The sequence below is a fragment of the Scomber japonicus genome, chromosome 14, assembly GCF_027409825.1.
Source record: "Scomber japonicus isolate fScoJap1 chromosome 14, fScoJap1.pri, whole genome shotgun sequence".
NCBI classification, from domain to species: domain Eukaryota; kingdom Metazoa; phylum Chordata; class Actinopteri; order Scombriformes; family Scombridae; genus Scomber; species Scomber japonicus.
This window is the reverse complement of record NC_070591.1, coordinates 25,881,426-25,897,325: the sequence shown is the minus strand read 5'-3', so window position 1 is coordinate 25,897,325 and position 15,900 is coordinate 25,881,426. Positions and strand designations below refer to the sequence as shown.

General features: G+C 41.0%; 1 protein-coding gene across 3 annotated transcripts in view; it reads left to right on the top strand.

The window, feature by feature from the left end:
* The window catches only part of LOC128372606 (regulator of microtubule dynamics protein 2), a 37,591-nt gene that overhangs the window by 12,085 nt on the left and 9,606 nt on the right, over positions 1-15,900 (top strand). For all 3 annotated transcript variants that reach the window (XM_053332707.1, XM_053332708.1, XM_053332709.1), the window contains exons 3-5: positions 6,273-6,450; positions 6,544-6,646; positions 8,142-8,202. In XM_053332707.1, the coding sequence (XP_053188682.1) occupies positions 6,273-6,450; positions 6,544-6,646; positions 8,142-8,202 (342 nt within the window). The remainder of the gene's footprint in view (positions 1-6,272; positions 6,451-6,543; positions 6,647-8,141; positions 8,203-15,900) is intronic.

Genomic DNA, 15,900 nt, shown 5'->3' with positions numbered 1-15,900 from the left:
ATACATTACCACATGAGATACCAACAAAATATTAACTGCTCTATATTGCTCTAATGCAAGGACAGGATCTTAAAGATATGAATTCTTTCCAACATGTATTTATTATTATTATTATTATTATTTTAGTTGGCATAGAACAATCAAACATATAAAAATTAGCAAAAAAGCTGTAATTGTGTTAAATTAAATAAATAAAGTGAAAATAAAATGATCTTCCTCTCGGTCACGTAGCTGTTCCCCTCAGCTTCCATCTACAGAGTGGATGAAGCAGGGGGGGCCACAGTGCTGCTCTTAAAGAAGTAGCCTGATGAACACTTTCCCTTCTTCACAGTAGATGGCTCTGCCTCTGCTGCACTTTGAAACACAGCATCTGTGGTGCTGACATGAGCCCTCCTCTCCTGCAAAGCACTGGGATGAGCCTTGTCAAGTGTAATCCAAATACAATAAGTTATATTGCATGTGACACCTTTTATTCACTAAACTGCACATAAATAAGAGGCAATCTTTAAGCCAATTCTTCCATTTCAGTCTTCTCTCTTGCTTTGACATTTGAGACATTCTCTGCACTTATGTAGTTAATCTTGAATGACTAATCTTGCTCTGCTCCCAATCATCCTCTGCCTTGAGCCCTGGCTTGTTGGACACTGTGTAATCAACAAGTGCTCTGGCAGATTTAACCATCAGTGCTGCCTTTTTTTTCCAACTGTGCGAGAAAGACCTGCTGCCCGATTTACTCTTGTGTCATTTTTTTTTTACAGCATTTTCTTAAAATGGAAACACTGAATCCTAGCTCCACAGCTTTGATAATGTTTGGTCCATTATCGGCGGTGATATATGTCTGGCTGTTGTCTTTCAGACACCAGCTGGACAAACACTCACTTAGCCCATGAGCAATATTCTCTCCCGTGTGGTCAGCAGGAAAGTATGCTGTTTGCAGGCAGTGACTCTTCAAATGAAAGTCATCACCTATGAAGTGTTTGGTGAGACTTTGGCACGGATCGGTCATTCTGCTTGACTACAGGTCAATTGTTGTTGTGTGATACTCCACATTTACTTTTTTTTGGTAAAAGTTCAGCGGAGGCCGTTTTTCCACACCGACAATGTCACCTTTCCTTGAGTTTCACATGTTTTTGTTGGTGGACGTATTCACAGTCGCAATGGGCCACTTCTGATTTGTGACCATGACTGTCAGACAATCATGACAGTTTAAACCCTCGCTCAGACGTGTTACATAACGTATATCCTGAATTGCTGAATCCTGTGTGATTTTCTAATCAAGCGTTTCAAATTGCGGTTTTAAAATCAACTCATGGTTCAGCCCTATCACCTACATAGTTAAACAGCTGACTAGTGGGAAACTGGGAGTTAACTGCTAAAGAGTCAATGCCTGCTGAGCCTTTGGAAAGGATAGAGAATAAATTACTGGACTCTCTCCAGTCAACCATTGTTGTAGAGAGAAGGTCCTGTCACCAGAGATTCACTCTGAATAAACTGGGCTGCATGTTCCAAGGCCCGGTGATGTTGGGATGGTAACTCGGGTTTGTTTTGAACGGTGTAACCACAGAGATTGCCAACGCTAAGCTCTATTGAGTGCACCCTTCATTGCCCCATGGGTTATTTACACTGAATGGCTGATCTCCTCTTGTGAGCACACATCCTGCTTAAAACTGAGGTTAAAGCTTTCGAGTTCTGGACGACTTTACTGTTTGTTGAGGGTTTGAGGTTGACACGGCATGGGTACATGTATCATGCTGTGTCCTTCTAAACAAAGTGGACCCAAAGGACTGTGGTTCTGGTTGTCATTGTTATAATGAGTTTTACACAATAAATATGAAGTATAAAATACAACCCACCACTACCACACACACAAAATACCCAAATAAAAAAAAAACCCAAACCCAAATATTAAAACTGCTGAATCAGTTAGTTGTTAATCAGTCAGTTGGAAAACGAATTGCCATCAATCTCCACTAAGTTAAGTCAATCTCCAATGAGTAATTGTTTAAGACATTTATTAAACTGTTTTGTGTCATTCATTTCACTATGTTTGACATTTTATTGAACAATCAGTTCATTGGAAATCAGTATTATTATTTTTTTAATTATCAAATGTATTGTATTTATATTTTCTAATGACCTCAATTATCAAAAGTGGTTAGCTTATTCATGGTTGTCTGTTGTTTTTTCTCTGGATGTATGAATAGGTATATAATTTCTTCTGCCCATACAAACTGAACTTGCCTGCAGAAAACAATCTGATTTCTTGTCCTGTGGAGGACATAAGTGGGCCTGCTGGTATATTATGTACCTGGTCAGTGTTGAAATAGCAATGACAATATTTAGACATGTCCTTTCAGAGCTGTGCACGGCTAGTAACATTGCAAAGGATAATAATGGTCCCTGCGCAAACATACATACATAACGTAAACACGCGCAGCCATACAAATAGAACCCTAGTGTCTTTACTCTTTCAACTCAAGTGATTCATGAGCCGTGGAATGGCGTGACAGGAATGCACTGATCACTTAGTACTCTGCTGCCTGTCTCTCCAGCTCCACTGAGTAAATAACTGTGGGGAGGGAGGTAAAACAGACTGCTGAATGAATAAAAGAACAAAAGGATGAATGAATTAGGAAATGAATGAATGACACAAGTCGAAATAAATGACTGTCTTAGCATAGTTGAAGTCCAGGTCTTTTTAAATACAGGTATTTTTAATACAGGTATTGCTCTGTATTAGACAGACAAAGAGGAAGACCACAACAGTCAGAGTAAGCACAAAAGCACTAACACTCAGATTCTTTAAGCCTAGTTGCATTGGCCAATAAATGGTTTGAGCTTTGCCTGCAGGTTTTAGGATTTACTCAGGGGTTAGTGTAGAGAGGGGGATTGTAGACAGGCTTTGGCGTACGATCCCAAAAACAGACGAAGATTAAAATAAAGATACTGTAAAGTCTCTTACGGTTATAATGAGTCTCTGTTTCCTACCAAGCCACTGGAAGTGAACTAAATACAAGCCAATAGGTCAGAGAGTTCTCACTTTACATGAATAATGAAGAAATGCAGGTGGAGTGTAGCCAAAAAAAAACCCTGTTACAGAACTACTGTAAATACTACCTATAATAGAGCTGCATGGATCTCCCACAATTTGGACATTTCAGGCAAAGATCTGCTCAGAAAAGTTTTTAGGGGTAGAATGTTGAAATGATGAATAATGAAAATATAATCTCACTGCAGTCTAGGGAATATATCGCAAAACTAGCAAACAAGTGAGTATAAAGTTACAAAAAACATGATTTATTCTGACAGACAAAGGTTTCCTCAGGCCATTAATAAACAAAGATTGTGACCAGAAGCTTTGCAATACTAGTGACCTTAACGGTCAATTGGTACATTCCGTGTCTATATTGCCACAAGGGTCTACGTGACATAAATGTCATCATCCTCCCATGAATGAATTGGTACAGGAACATGTCCACAAGGGTTTGCGTGCATTCCTCTGAGGACATCTTTGCTTAGCCCAGAATTTGTGATGGCATCAACTGTATGTACTGGTAGCGCGCCAATTGTATATGCTTGAGAAGGAAAAAGGAATGTCTGTCTTGTCTACTGTACTTGGTTGTTTCCTGTTGTTCAGCAACATACAGGAACTCAGCTGGATTCAGACTAAAAACAGTTCTTTGTAAAACTATACAGGGGCTGTGTTGGTGTGGGCTTGTTGTTTAAAGTGCCTGAAAACTGATCAGTAAACCACAACACAACAATCTGTAATACTCATAGGGCCTGATTTACTAAAATCCCAAATAAATACTAAATTGCGTGTGCAGTACAATAGATTGCACGTTTGGTTAGCTTGCGTTTTGCGGGTGATCTACCATGAATAGCTACGCAAATTACAACAGGTGCAACAGACAGCAGTATTTAAATGAGGGTGCTTAATGGGAGTTTGGACGAGCAGCCGCGAATGCAAAATGAAATGTGATCCCATGGAATTAAAGGTTCTAGTGGAAGAGTTTAAGAAACATATTGAGTTGTAGCAAAAAAAATTTTACCAGAGAAACCACTGGTAATATGTGTTTTCTGTGTATTCTGTCATTGTGCCTCCATCTCCTCCTCACCACAGTAACAGCAGTCATTTGTGCACAGTGCACAGCTGGTTAATACCTGCCAAACATATTATTTATAGACACAGTTACCCTCAGCAAAATTACCTCTAGGTTTGGTGAATCACAATGCGTGTGCTAAATAACATATTTGCATTTTCTCCTTGTATTATGCACACTGGGGTTAAAACACTCCACATTGCATATTCATTATGGCGAAAGTACTAAATGGAGAGCACGTATTAACTTTCACCTTGGAAAGATGCACAACTCAGTGCGCTGCCTTAGTAGATCAGCTTGCACATTTTTTGCGTGTACTGTAATGTCAGGTTTGCACACTGATTTAGTAAATCAGGCCCATAGACTAGATTTCACAATTAGAAAGTTATCACAATGTAAACCTGTATACTAGCATGCACATGTGAAACACATTTAAGTCTGCGGACCCCTGAAAAATATAAATGAACCTGCATCCATGGTCTCCCGGCATGTTCACAGCTGTCCACAGAAGCAGGACATGGTAGGCCTTAAATGTAGTGTCATTTGTGGCCCAGGAGGTCGAGTGGGTCTTCTTTGATTCCCAGCTCCTCCAGTCTTGGGTGTCCTTGGGCAAGATACTGAACCCCATATTGATCCTGATGGCCGGTGTGTGAGCGTATGTGTCAATGAGTGAATGTGGCCTGTAGTGTAAAAGTGCTAGACAGGCACTATATAAGTGCAGTGCATTTACCATTTATACATCTTCTGTCCACCTGAGAGCTCCACTGTTCTGCAGCACCTCAGCTGGTGAACGAGGAAGGAGCTCTGCACCAATTTTGATTGCACATGTTTATGTTGACTAAAATGGAAGAGGCCTTTGTCTTGACTTTTATAGATATATTAGATATTTCTGTGTGACATCACCAAGTCAAATCACCAACTTTACGACTCTTCTCTGCTTGTGCTACTTATACACCATCTTTTAGCATTCCATTATCCCATAATTCTCCCTTCTGGTCATAGTTGCCACTGTTCAGCAAAATTTCAATAGGCTCACCTTAAAGCACATGTATTCTCATTGAAATTAGAATACAGGTGGTAACAGACAAGTCGACATAAAACTTAGAAAATGAGGTCAGGATTGTTTGATCTAAGCGCACCAACGCACGACTGAAGGTTCTCTTCTTGATTGAAGGGAAATGTCTGCAGCTCAGATGCCCTCATATCACTCCTGCGATCACTGCACTCATGTTTGAAGGTGTGTGTGTGTGTGTGTGTGTGTTGCGGGGGTTGAGTCAGGGAAGCAGCCTCCGGCACGAGGCACCTGTTGGGTCCATGGCGTTTCTGTCTGTGGCCCGCTCTGACACATCCCTCCAGAACCATGGCTCGCAGCCCAAAATATTCCCTTAACCGCCAATGACGCACATGCAGAGGCTGCCAACGCTTAAAAAAAAAGAAAGAAAAAGGCCTTCTCATATTTTCACTCTCGTCTGCATCTTTCATTTCTTACCATTAATATAGCAATTTTTTTTTTACTACCGCTTCTTAAGTGTTAGCTTAGGGTGTTAGCGCATACTTACAGTAGTTGAAAGGGCACTATAAAACATCTAATGTGAGTGTTGCGTGCCTCACCCTGACAAACAAGTCTGCCTGTGTTCACAGAAAAAGCCTTCAGGTATCCACGGTAAGACGTCAAGACTTTCTTTACAGCCAGCATTTATAAACAATTAAATGACCCACTTATGTAAACAAACTCAGCGCCATTTATGTGTAAACAGGCGGCGAAGATTGATCCTTTTAAATCAGCACCTGGCAGGAAAAGGGACCGTAAAAGTGCTCGTTAAGATGGGATGTTGATTGATTTGAGAAAAAAAAAAAAAAAAAAAAAAAACCCTCCTCAGCTGAGGTGTTTTCATTCCACCTCACAAGTAGAAGATGCTTTTTGGGCGAGTTACCGGGACACAGGCCATTTTCTCTTAATTCAGGGAAACTGGCAGAGTTTAGGCTGTTTATTGATGCTTTGTGAGGCCAAGTCGCACATCTTGCTGATGGCAGGATGGAGACAGTCTGGCCCCGGCGATTGGAACCACCAAGCTATTTCGGCGCAGCTTCTAATCCACGTCAGCAAAAGAGGAAAGTGAAGCTAGACTTTTTTTCCTTTAACTACACTGTGTTTGTTTGTGCTTTCAGGTATATGACTGCACTGACAGACTCTGAGGAAGAGGAGCAAAGCGATGCAGAAGCGGGTGGCGAAGAACAGCCTGCGGACAAGTTGTCTTCCTTCCTCGAGAGGATCGACCGTTTGCATCAAGGCACTGAGTCTGACAAAAGAGAAAGTCTCAATATCCTACTAGAGCAGAGAGAAGAGGTGTGGCAAATGATACAGTATAATAAATGTATGGATGTATGCAGCGTCTTGTAGCTCAATACCGTGTCCTAACACTTTGATGTGCTTTTCTAGTTTGGGCAGAACTCGACATTTCTTTGGCGACTCATCAGAGCTCACTGTGATGTTCATGACGTCAGCTCTGCTCTGGAAGAAAAGAAGATCCACGCAGAAACCGGTAATCTTAACACTGTCTACTTTTGCTTTGTTTTAAAGCTCATTTGCCGAGCTTTCCACTCTGGACGCTTAAATGTCACAACCACAACAGTTTTATTGGCCAAACCTCAAATTTCAGCATCTCAACCGGAAAAATCTAAATCCATTCAAGACTTTGATTGACCTCAGTCAGCTGGTTTGAATTGTTGGCCCTCGGAAAACTGGCAAAAACAATGTTTGGCAGCTTTGACCAAATTTCTAAATTGTCTGTATAACAGTCTACAATAGGCCAGGTAGGATTTACTGCTTCAGTAATCTTTCAATTGTTGCATAGTCCAAATGAATCAAACAGCAAGCTTTTAATTGTCATATTAGCCTAATTACATTACATATCCCCTGTGTAGTAAACTGTTTGTTTGCTCTAATCTAATTCTAGTCAAATTAAAGGCCCAATTCACAATTTCCACCCCATCACTCACATCCCATTCATCAAGCTGACATCCAAACACACACCTCCTACTCTGATATTGCTCTGCTTCATATGACCTGGACACTACTAGTAGTAGAAACCTTTATTTATACTTGTTTGACCCTCATTTATAAATGACACTGAGTCAACTGCAAATACATGAAAGGCCAAAAATGGAATAAGAAAGAAATATAAAATAATAGGAATAATAATTACATGTGGATGTTGTAGGTGTTTATGTCCAAAAGGCTGTTTATTTTAAGGAGGGTTGCATTTTGTTCTACAAGTCAGGTGCTAATGATCACTAGTAGTTTCATATGATTGACAGGGTTAACTAGTTGATCCAAATGACATTTTATTGGATAGTTGAGTGAAGAATGAGTACACTGTGCAGAACATACTGTGAACAGAACTGCACTCAACAAAGAGAACATCTCAAAGAGGAAATCTTACAGTCTTAAAATCAACTTCATAATAACAAAACACTTTTCTCGGGGATCCCCCACCAGCCCTTTAAAAGCCAGGTACAATGACTTTCCATGCTTGTCTTGTTTTATCCTCACAGCTTGTGAAGTAGACCGTAATGCTTTTTTCTTTCAAACAGGCTGTTCTGTGATTTAACTAAAAGTTCAGACTGGATTGACCTGTTTCTTTGTAAGCCTTCCTCATCAATGCACCTCTGATCAGAGCAGAGCAGGTGCTTCCTACAAAGACACCCGTGTCAAAGCATTTCATGGTGTTAAGACAACGAGATTTAATCATATTTAACATTCATTTAGATATTAATAGATCAGAGTAGAATGTGACACTTTCCCCATGATGATGATTTAAAACTATGTCTTTACGACTTCTGTTTTTATTGCTTTAATCTGCCGTTCAGTGACGCTCCTTTTATGTATCCTGTTGTGTTTTCTCAGTCAACACACACTAACTCATTGTCTCTGTTCTCTTGTCATGTGAACAAAAAAATGTGCGGGGTGAATTGCGTGTGTCGAATTTTTTGTTTTAATTGAACATCATCTGTTTTCTATTTTTCCTTTCCTCTTAGGAAAGAAAGTTGGTGAGGAGGCGGTGAGGCTGAACCCAACATGTGCTGAAAGTCATCAGTGGTAGGTTCAAGTTGTTCCCCAAACTACTTCTTTATACACTTGGTGTTCCGTTCGATAAAGCCTTTCCAGCTGCCATCTCCAAATCCAAAACTTCACTTGACACGATCGAGGATGCTGGTAGACGCAGTTTGATGGCATGTGAGGTGCCGTCGTTGAGCCCCATTGTGCGAATCACTCATCGTCGGACTGTAATCCAAGTTAACTTTTCAGTGAATGTGATGAGACAGGATGAAAACATGACACAGGTACTTTCCCCAGATGAGATGTTAAGGGGCTTGTGGTTTTTGAGTGGCATGTCAGCCTGGAGCAGCTGTTCCTCGATGTCTGTCTTGGATGTTTACCTCCGGCATTTCTTTGAGAAGTTCAGCACAAATCAAGCTCACAGACGCAGAAGACAAAGTTACTCGTTTTGGTCGCTCCAGACAAAAAACGGTTGAAATCTGCTGTGTTTATAATAATGCAAATAAAAACACATTTATATAGCTGAAAAGATAAACAAACACATATTGTCAAATGAAGGAGTAAAATAGTGGTTTTCAGCAGAGCATGGATGCACGCTTTGCAGGCATGCATGTTTGTAAGATAATAGCAGCTTACCTCCTAAACACCTCCTGTTTGCAGATCACCCCCCCCCCCTCCAATCCAACCTGATAGCATCACATCCAGTTTCAGGAATGTAAACATGGACTATGTTGCTCAGGTAGACCGATGGCAGCACTGGAATAACTCATGTGATTAATGGCCTTACGTTATTTCAGTTCATCTATTTTGGTGCTGGCTTCACTTTATGAGCTGTACTTATTCACACATTCATATTTTTAATGCTCGGGGGTTATCCTGGTGATAAATCAGTCTGTGTTGCTAAGGCATTCCCACATGTAGCCTCTCTTTGCATTTTATTTATTCACATTGCTGTTGTTTACTGTCTGATTTGCTCCATCAATTGCTGCTGGACATTTAAGGTGGTCCTCACTATATAATTAGGAGTTGAGGGGAACTTTGCAGCTGCAGGTGAAGACAAATTAAAGGAGAGGAAATCAGGAGAACATCTTCTCTCCTCGTATACCTCCCCGGTCGCTCGTGACTCAGTGTGAAAAAGAAAAAAAAAATCCCCTTGCTTTTAATTAGTTGTGCAGAGTGGGCCTGATGGCATGAATCCCGTTTTATATTTGCGAAGGCCCCGGTGGTGCATTCCTTATGTGAAACACTCGCTCGTGTCAAAACTTGACTGCTGATCATACACGGAATCCACGGCAGGCAGCAGGAGAGATAAAGATTGCACCAGATGCAACTCTGAGATCAGTGAGCAACCGCTGGAGTCTGAAAACAAGTGTGGTCCGCTTCAGACACAGCTTCAATAAAATTATACAAGGCCGCTTTTTGTTTTGTTTTTTAAATTTTGACTTGACTAAATTCAGCATTAGACATTAAGTATAATAATTACACAACAGTGTACTGTGTTAGCTTGTTTATATAATACTTATAGTTACCCCTGTGTACTTATTTGTTACCATTAATTACATTCCCTCAATTAGTATCCTGTGTAATTGAGCTCATGTGGTTACTTTTTGTATACATGCGTGTGAAGTTTTCTCATGGAAAACAGGCCCAAACCGCCTGCCCAGAGCCAGCAGTCCGGCTCGCCTCTGTTCGTTAGGAAATAATTAGCATTAGCTCATGCACATACCGCAGCACTCGAGACGTCAAGTGAAATAGAAGGCCGTGTTTGTTTAGTTAATTAAGAGCAACAGCTTTAAAAAAGCTTAATGCTTAATCCTATATCCACTAATGGAATTTGTAAGATTCTTAAACCGAGCAGAAACGCTGTCTAAGTTGAATGGACAGGACAAAGTAGGTAAAGCCGCACTTTGGAGAAGGGAGGAGGCAGGGACTGGGGACGGTGCCAGGCAGTGTTGCAAGGAAGTTTATGTCTGAGGTAACTGTTTACTTAGTGAACCGATGCCGTGAGAATACTTGTCACCTGTTTTCCTGAACGCTACTCAGTTCATCACAGTTTGGCAGCTCTGATTTAGAGGTCAGTTCCTGTTCTGCCACTGAAACTACTTACATAAAAAGAACCATAAATCATTTGCAACTGACATTGAATGAGCTTCTTTCTTTTTTTTAATAGTAATGATACATGCACAGATAAATATATATGAATATGATGCAGGCACAGCTGAAATTTGCATGCAACACACTGATGGAAAGTATAGCATTTTGTATATAATAATTGGTGCAAAAGACTAACTTCACTTTGAGAAAATGAAAGCTGAGCCCATGCTGTCCCATGAAGAACACTAATAATGAGCGCACCACACCTTACACACTTATGGTTTTAACATGTCAATTTTACACTGTTAACCAAATTTGTTATCATTGAAGTATGACATTCAAAACAATGCCCGCAGACTCATTCTTACTTTACATGGTACAGTACCTCAAAGCTGGCTAAAATCCTACCTAGCCAGCTGCACCTGGACGCTCTCCAAGACATTTGCTTTGAAACTTGTAATACTGAAAATTCAGTATTACAAGTTTAATGACACACATACAAACATTGTTGAGTCAAACCAGTTTTACACATCTCTTAAGTACAAATGATCAGATTGCTGTTTATGACCTATAAATAAGTTTGGAGCAAATTGTGCAACTTCCAGGACAATTACAAATGATTTTTTACATTTATGTAAACTTTTGTAATTGTGTAAATGCATTTCTCTGAGATATTTTCATTCATTACGGCCTGTAAAACACTATCACACACACACAGGACCTAACACCTAATAAATATTCACTGAGACATCTTTTAAGTGACAGTTTAGCAGGTGTGGTGGGAAGACAGTCTCAACAAACTTGATTTATTGTATCTGTAGCTTGCACGGCAAGTCACTGATGTTACACTGAGTTTCCAATGAATGAACTGCTACTTCTCCAGCAGTCCCAGCTTCGCTCTTCAGGTACCCTAAACATAGGGTCTATAAATAACAACAATTGCTTTGTGTTTGTTTACCAGAGAAACTGTAAAGTATTCTGCTCAATAAACACCAGTTCTTTATTAACCAAATTAAAGAAACATAAAAGTTAGTGTTTAAAAAAATATACAAATTGATACTGTTTATCAGATTTTTCTAACTTTTTTATATTAACTATCAACCTGAAAAAATCCAGTATCAGTCAGACTCTTCTGCTTTCATTCATAAACGTTGACATTTTGAACCCCATTCTGCAGGTTTGTATTCATTTGTGTAATGCCAAGATGATGCCCGTAGTGAAAGATGTCAGACTTGTTATCATAGAAGCGAGGATTACACTAAACAACCCAGCGCTTTCACACATTAACCTCCGCTGATGTGCAGCTACAAGTCGTAAGACGTTTGCGAGACTCACACAGTCAGAAAACATGCAAGACTGGCCGTTTTGAAGACCCGGAGCGATGAATGAACGTGATGTCCGCGTAACAGTCATCACTTCACAAGAGATTACGCATACTTTCCCACTCTGTCATGTACAAAACCCCTGTACTTTTCCCTAAGGAGAAGTGGATGAGGACTCTTTTGAAGTTGGGATATGTATGCGGGCACGACTCAGTCAAAGAGCCCCACTGAGATGGATACAATCTCAAACAGTAAAACACACTCTCAACTCCTAATTTTTTTAATTCCCTATGCTTGTCAGAGTAGTTGACTCCTGTAATGTGCATCCACCCTGTCTGCTGCAACTTTTCCCCCCATGATTCACACAAGCATGACTCAATCCTTTATCTCATTCTTGCAATCCATATCTTCTACATGCAGACATTATAATCATTAGCTACTGCTTTTGCAGTACAGCTCACATGTAACCACTTGACACACAAAATAATCATCTAAGTGTGTTGTCTGTTCTCTGCAACACTTTAAAAAATATTTTCCAGTGTGTAGGTTCAAATTATTATCATTTTAATACAACTCAGCTGTAGCCAGATGTAAGTGAGGGCCTAAAACACAGAGGCCTAGTGTAGTTACGAAGGAAGGCTACTTTCACAATGTTAAAGCTGCTGTTGGTAAACCACTTTTTACACCTCTAACCTCTAGGAGGTGAGAGCAGCTTCAGTCCCTCATAGTCTTTAGCTTATTACTAAAGACAGTGAGGGTATTGATAACAAGCATAATGAAGATATTACTATTAAAAACCGACTGTCAGTTTTAATCTGCATTTCCGCCTTGACTGTCAACACTTTGAGCGGTTACACAACATGAAGAACAATTGTGGGAAGGCATCAAGTAACATCTACATTTCCCTTAATGCTCAAGTGATCAGGTGATTTGGCTTTTTTTTTCTTTTTTTAAAGACTCATTTGCAGTGTTAGTTTTGGATGGGAAGTCACGTAGGTGCTTTGAATTGGGTGTACACAGCAGCACATTTTTCAGGTTAATTCTTCTCAGAGGAGTGAAACACAGCCCTCTCTTCCTGTTTGTCATTTTCATGCTGCTTAGGACGAAGTTTTGAGCATTTGTTTTGACGCATCGGTTGCTAATACAAACAAAGAAGAATCATTTCATATGTTAAATTGAAAAAGATCAAACAAGGGTCTGAATCAAGAAGAGGATTATATTTCGATTAGTGTCGCAATCCAAACGCTTTCTAGGAAAACCACTTTTACAAAAGACAGCTAATGTGTGGACCACAAGTGGAGATATATAGTGTAGGATGTGTTTTTGTCTGTGGGTGTACAAATGTGCGAGAGTGCATTGGGTTACACTGGGTGCTTTCGTGACAGCGAGTGTGAAGCCTATTTGTATAATCTCCGCTGGGGCTGACGGCTGGGAGATGTGATTGCATTCTTGCATCGCCGGCTTTGTTTATAGGTGCATTTTCAGTGATCCCACCGTGTGAAATTCAGCCCATGTAAATCCCCAACTATAGGGCCTCTCTGATGGTACAAAGGCCCACGGATTAAGCAGGAAGCCTGTGGCAGTGCCAGTCAGAGGAGGGGGAGGATGGGGTGACTTTGACCTCTACAAAGACAACTTTAATTTCAAACACGTGCCTTCTGTTGCCCAGTCATCGTTAGCGTCGTCGTGGCAGCATTGTGCTCTGTATCGGTAGCCGTGGAAACCCCCCTCCCCCCGATGCCCCCCAGTGCGTGCGTGAGTTAACTTCAGACCGTACCGCACTATGGTCCCAGTGACAAATCCCATACTCAAATACAGCAAAAAAAACACTATCGCTCCTTCTGTCACTAGCGAAGTTTATCAGCGCACTTCACTCAGTGGCGCTCATTGTCTCACAGGTTGTCCTCGAATTCCACGAGTTCCTCCTCCTGTTTCTGTACAAGTTGTAGCCTGGAGTCCTGCCTGGCCCTCTTCAGCTTTGAATGAGCCCTATGTTTGGATTTGAAGGCTGAAATCAATCTGCTGTTTCCGCCAAGCAGCTGACACGTAGGCCCTTTTGTTTTTGCCCAGTAGAGTGGGGGATTTTTACCGAGCCGCGATTAAAAAAAAAACACGGACTAACCATGCGCAATTAAGTACTCTGTCTTCCTCTCACCCCCCCGCCCCCCACCCTGTCATGTTTTGCCACTGCCCACCTTTCCTCCTCCTCTTGATATTTCCCCCTTTCTTGCCATAATAGACAGTCGAAGAGAGCTAGTATTTCAGCTCAGAGAAGAAAGGGAAGGATAAACAACAGCAGGTAGGCCCCTGAGGCGAGACACACCTCTCCTACACCTTCACATCCCCTCTCCTTACAACACTCTCCCTCCCCTTTACTTCTCTCCGCCTTCAGCCGAAGGGCCCGGTGCTGTTTCACACAATGACAATGGAAAGGTTGCATGAGAACAAAAGCATCCCGCTCTCTCCTGCACCGCGCCACAAGACATTTTACCACATAAACAACAGAAACACAGGACTGGGATGTACTTTATTTTTGCTAAATCCAAACACCCTCCAGTCTTCCACCACAGGGGAAAGTCCAGGTGGCCTGATGAGCCAACAGCATCACACAACGAGCCAATCACAAACAGCTCTGCCACCCGCACTCCTGGGTCCACATACTTCGTCAATAAACACTGCCAGAATTGCTACATGCTGAATAATGGCAGAGTAAACCAATCAGAGGGAAGTAAAAATGTGTCTTGCGGTAAGTTGGATGTTGAGCAATCTCTCCCCCAGAGCCCTCACCTGTGCAATGTTCATCTCAATTATTATTACTATTCCCCTCTGGTATGCTGTTTCTGGTCGCTCTCCTCATCCATGCCTTAGATTTATTGCATTTAATCACATCAGCATATTATAGCATGCTCTTAGAAAGAGAGGAATGTCTGGTTAACATAACTCCTTAATGCAGCTGAGTTCATTAGTTTATAATTGACTCCTCAGATTCAGGGAGTATTTAAGGTGACTTCTAGGAGTGAAGAGAAGCTAGAGGGATGGCCGCAAATTATTATTTTCTTTATGGATTCATAATTTTGATTCATTGTGTAATCCAAAGTGTTCAGAAATAGTTAGAATGGTCAGAATTCATATTCCTTACACATCAAGGTGCCATCTGCAAGTAAGTAAAGGGAAAGGACCCAGTTTCTCACATTTAAGAGGCTGCTACCAGATATGTTTTGGCATTTCTGCTTTAAAATGACTAATTGAAACAGTTCATTTTCTATCCAGGAACCTAATTGGTTAATAAACTAATTGGTAAATCAAGAAATTGTTGCTTAGTATAGTTTATTTTCTTGATAGCAGGATTTTGATAGCAACATTTAATTTATTGTGTGACAGGAACCCAAAAACAACTGTATTACATTGCGGTAGTGGCCAAGCATAAACCACTAGTGTCCTGGCTCCGTTTCCTCAAAGCAGATATTTAGTCACCGGTGACAGATTCGCTCAAAGCCTTTGCATCCAGCAGTCTGTTTTCATTGGAAGCCAGGCAGTACAACTGCAGACAGATAGCATCTGTGCTCCTGTGATATCATGGAGCTCTGCACTCATCGAGCGCCAACCAGCGATAGCATGGCAGCGCCCTGAGCTACCCTAAGTAAATAAACACAGACCTTTTTAGTTACAGTTACACACCATTCTGCTTTGCTGTGAATATTTAGGGCCCTTAAAAGTGATGTGGTTAGTACTTGTCTTATCACTGTTCATTTTCCACACCACCCACAGTAAGTGGAAGTAATGATGGTTAACATGAAGATTGATGCCCGCGTGATGTTTCACCAAATTACGCCCACCTTAATTATAGTGTGTTTTTTCCCTTTTCACACATTTCAATCAATTACTGTCTGGAATATTGTCAACTGCAGTCAGATCATCCAGTTTTTTTACTTGCCAGCGAGACAGATAAGTGTGCCCAACATCTTAAATTTGTAATTGCCTGCTAATCATGTAGTACAATTTGCTGTCTGCCACAGCTCACTAGATCTCACCCGTATTCTTTTTTATCAATTGTTTTGTTTTTTTCCTCTTTGGTGTCGTAATCCATGTTGGCATGCTGTGTCTGATCCAGAGAGTTGCAAGCGACCACAGAGAACAGTAGCCTGCCGCCAAATCATGCCCTGTTAAAATCCATACACACATACCAGACACTTCAGCACACACACACACAGTTGCAGATTCCATCTACCATCAGCACCACCATGTCAGACGCTGTCGGGTGACCTTTCTACCCGCTGATCCTTCATATATAAAAAGGTGTTTGTGTCGCTCTGCGGTGTTT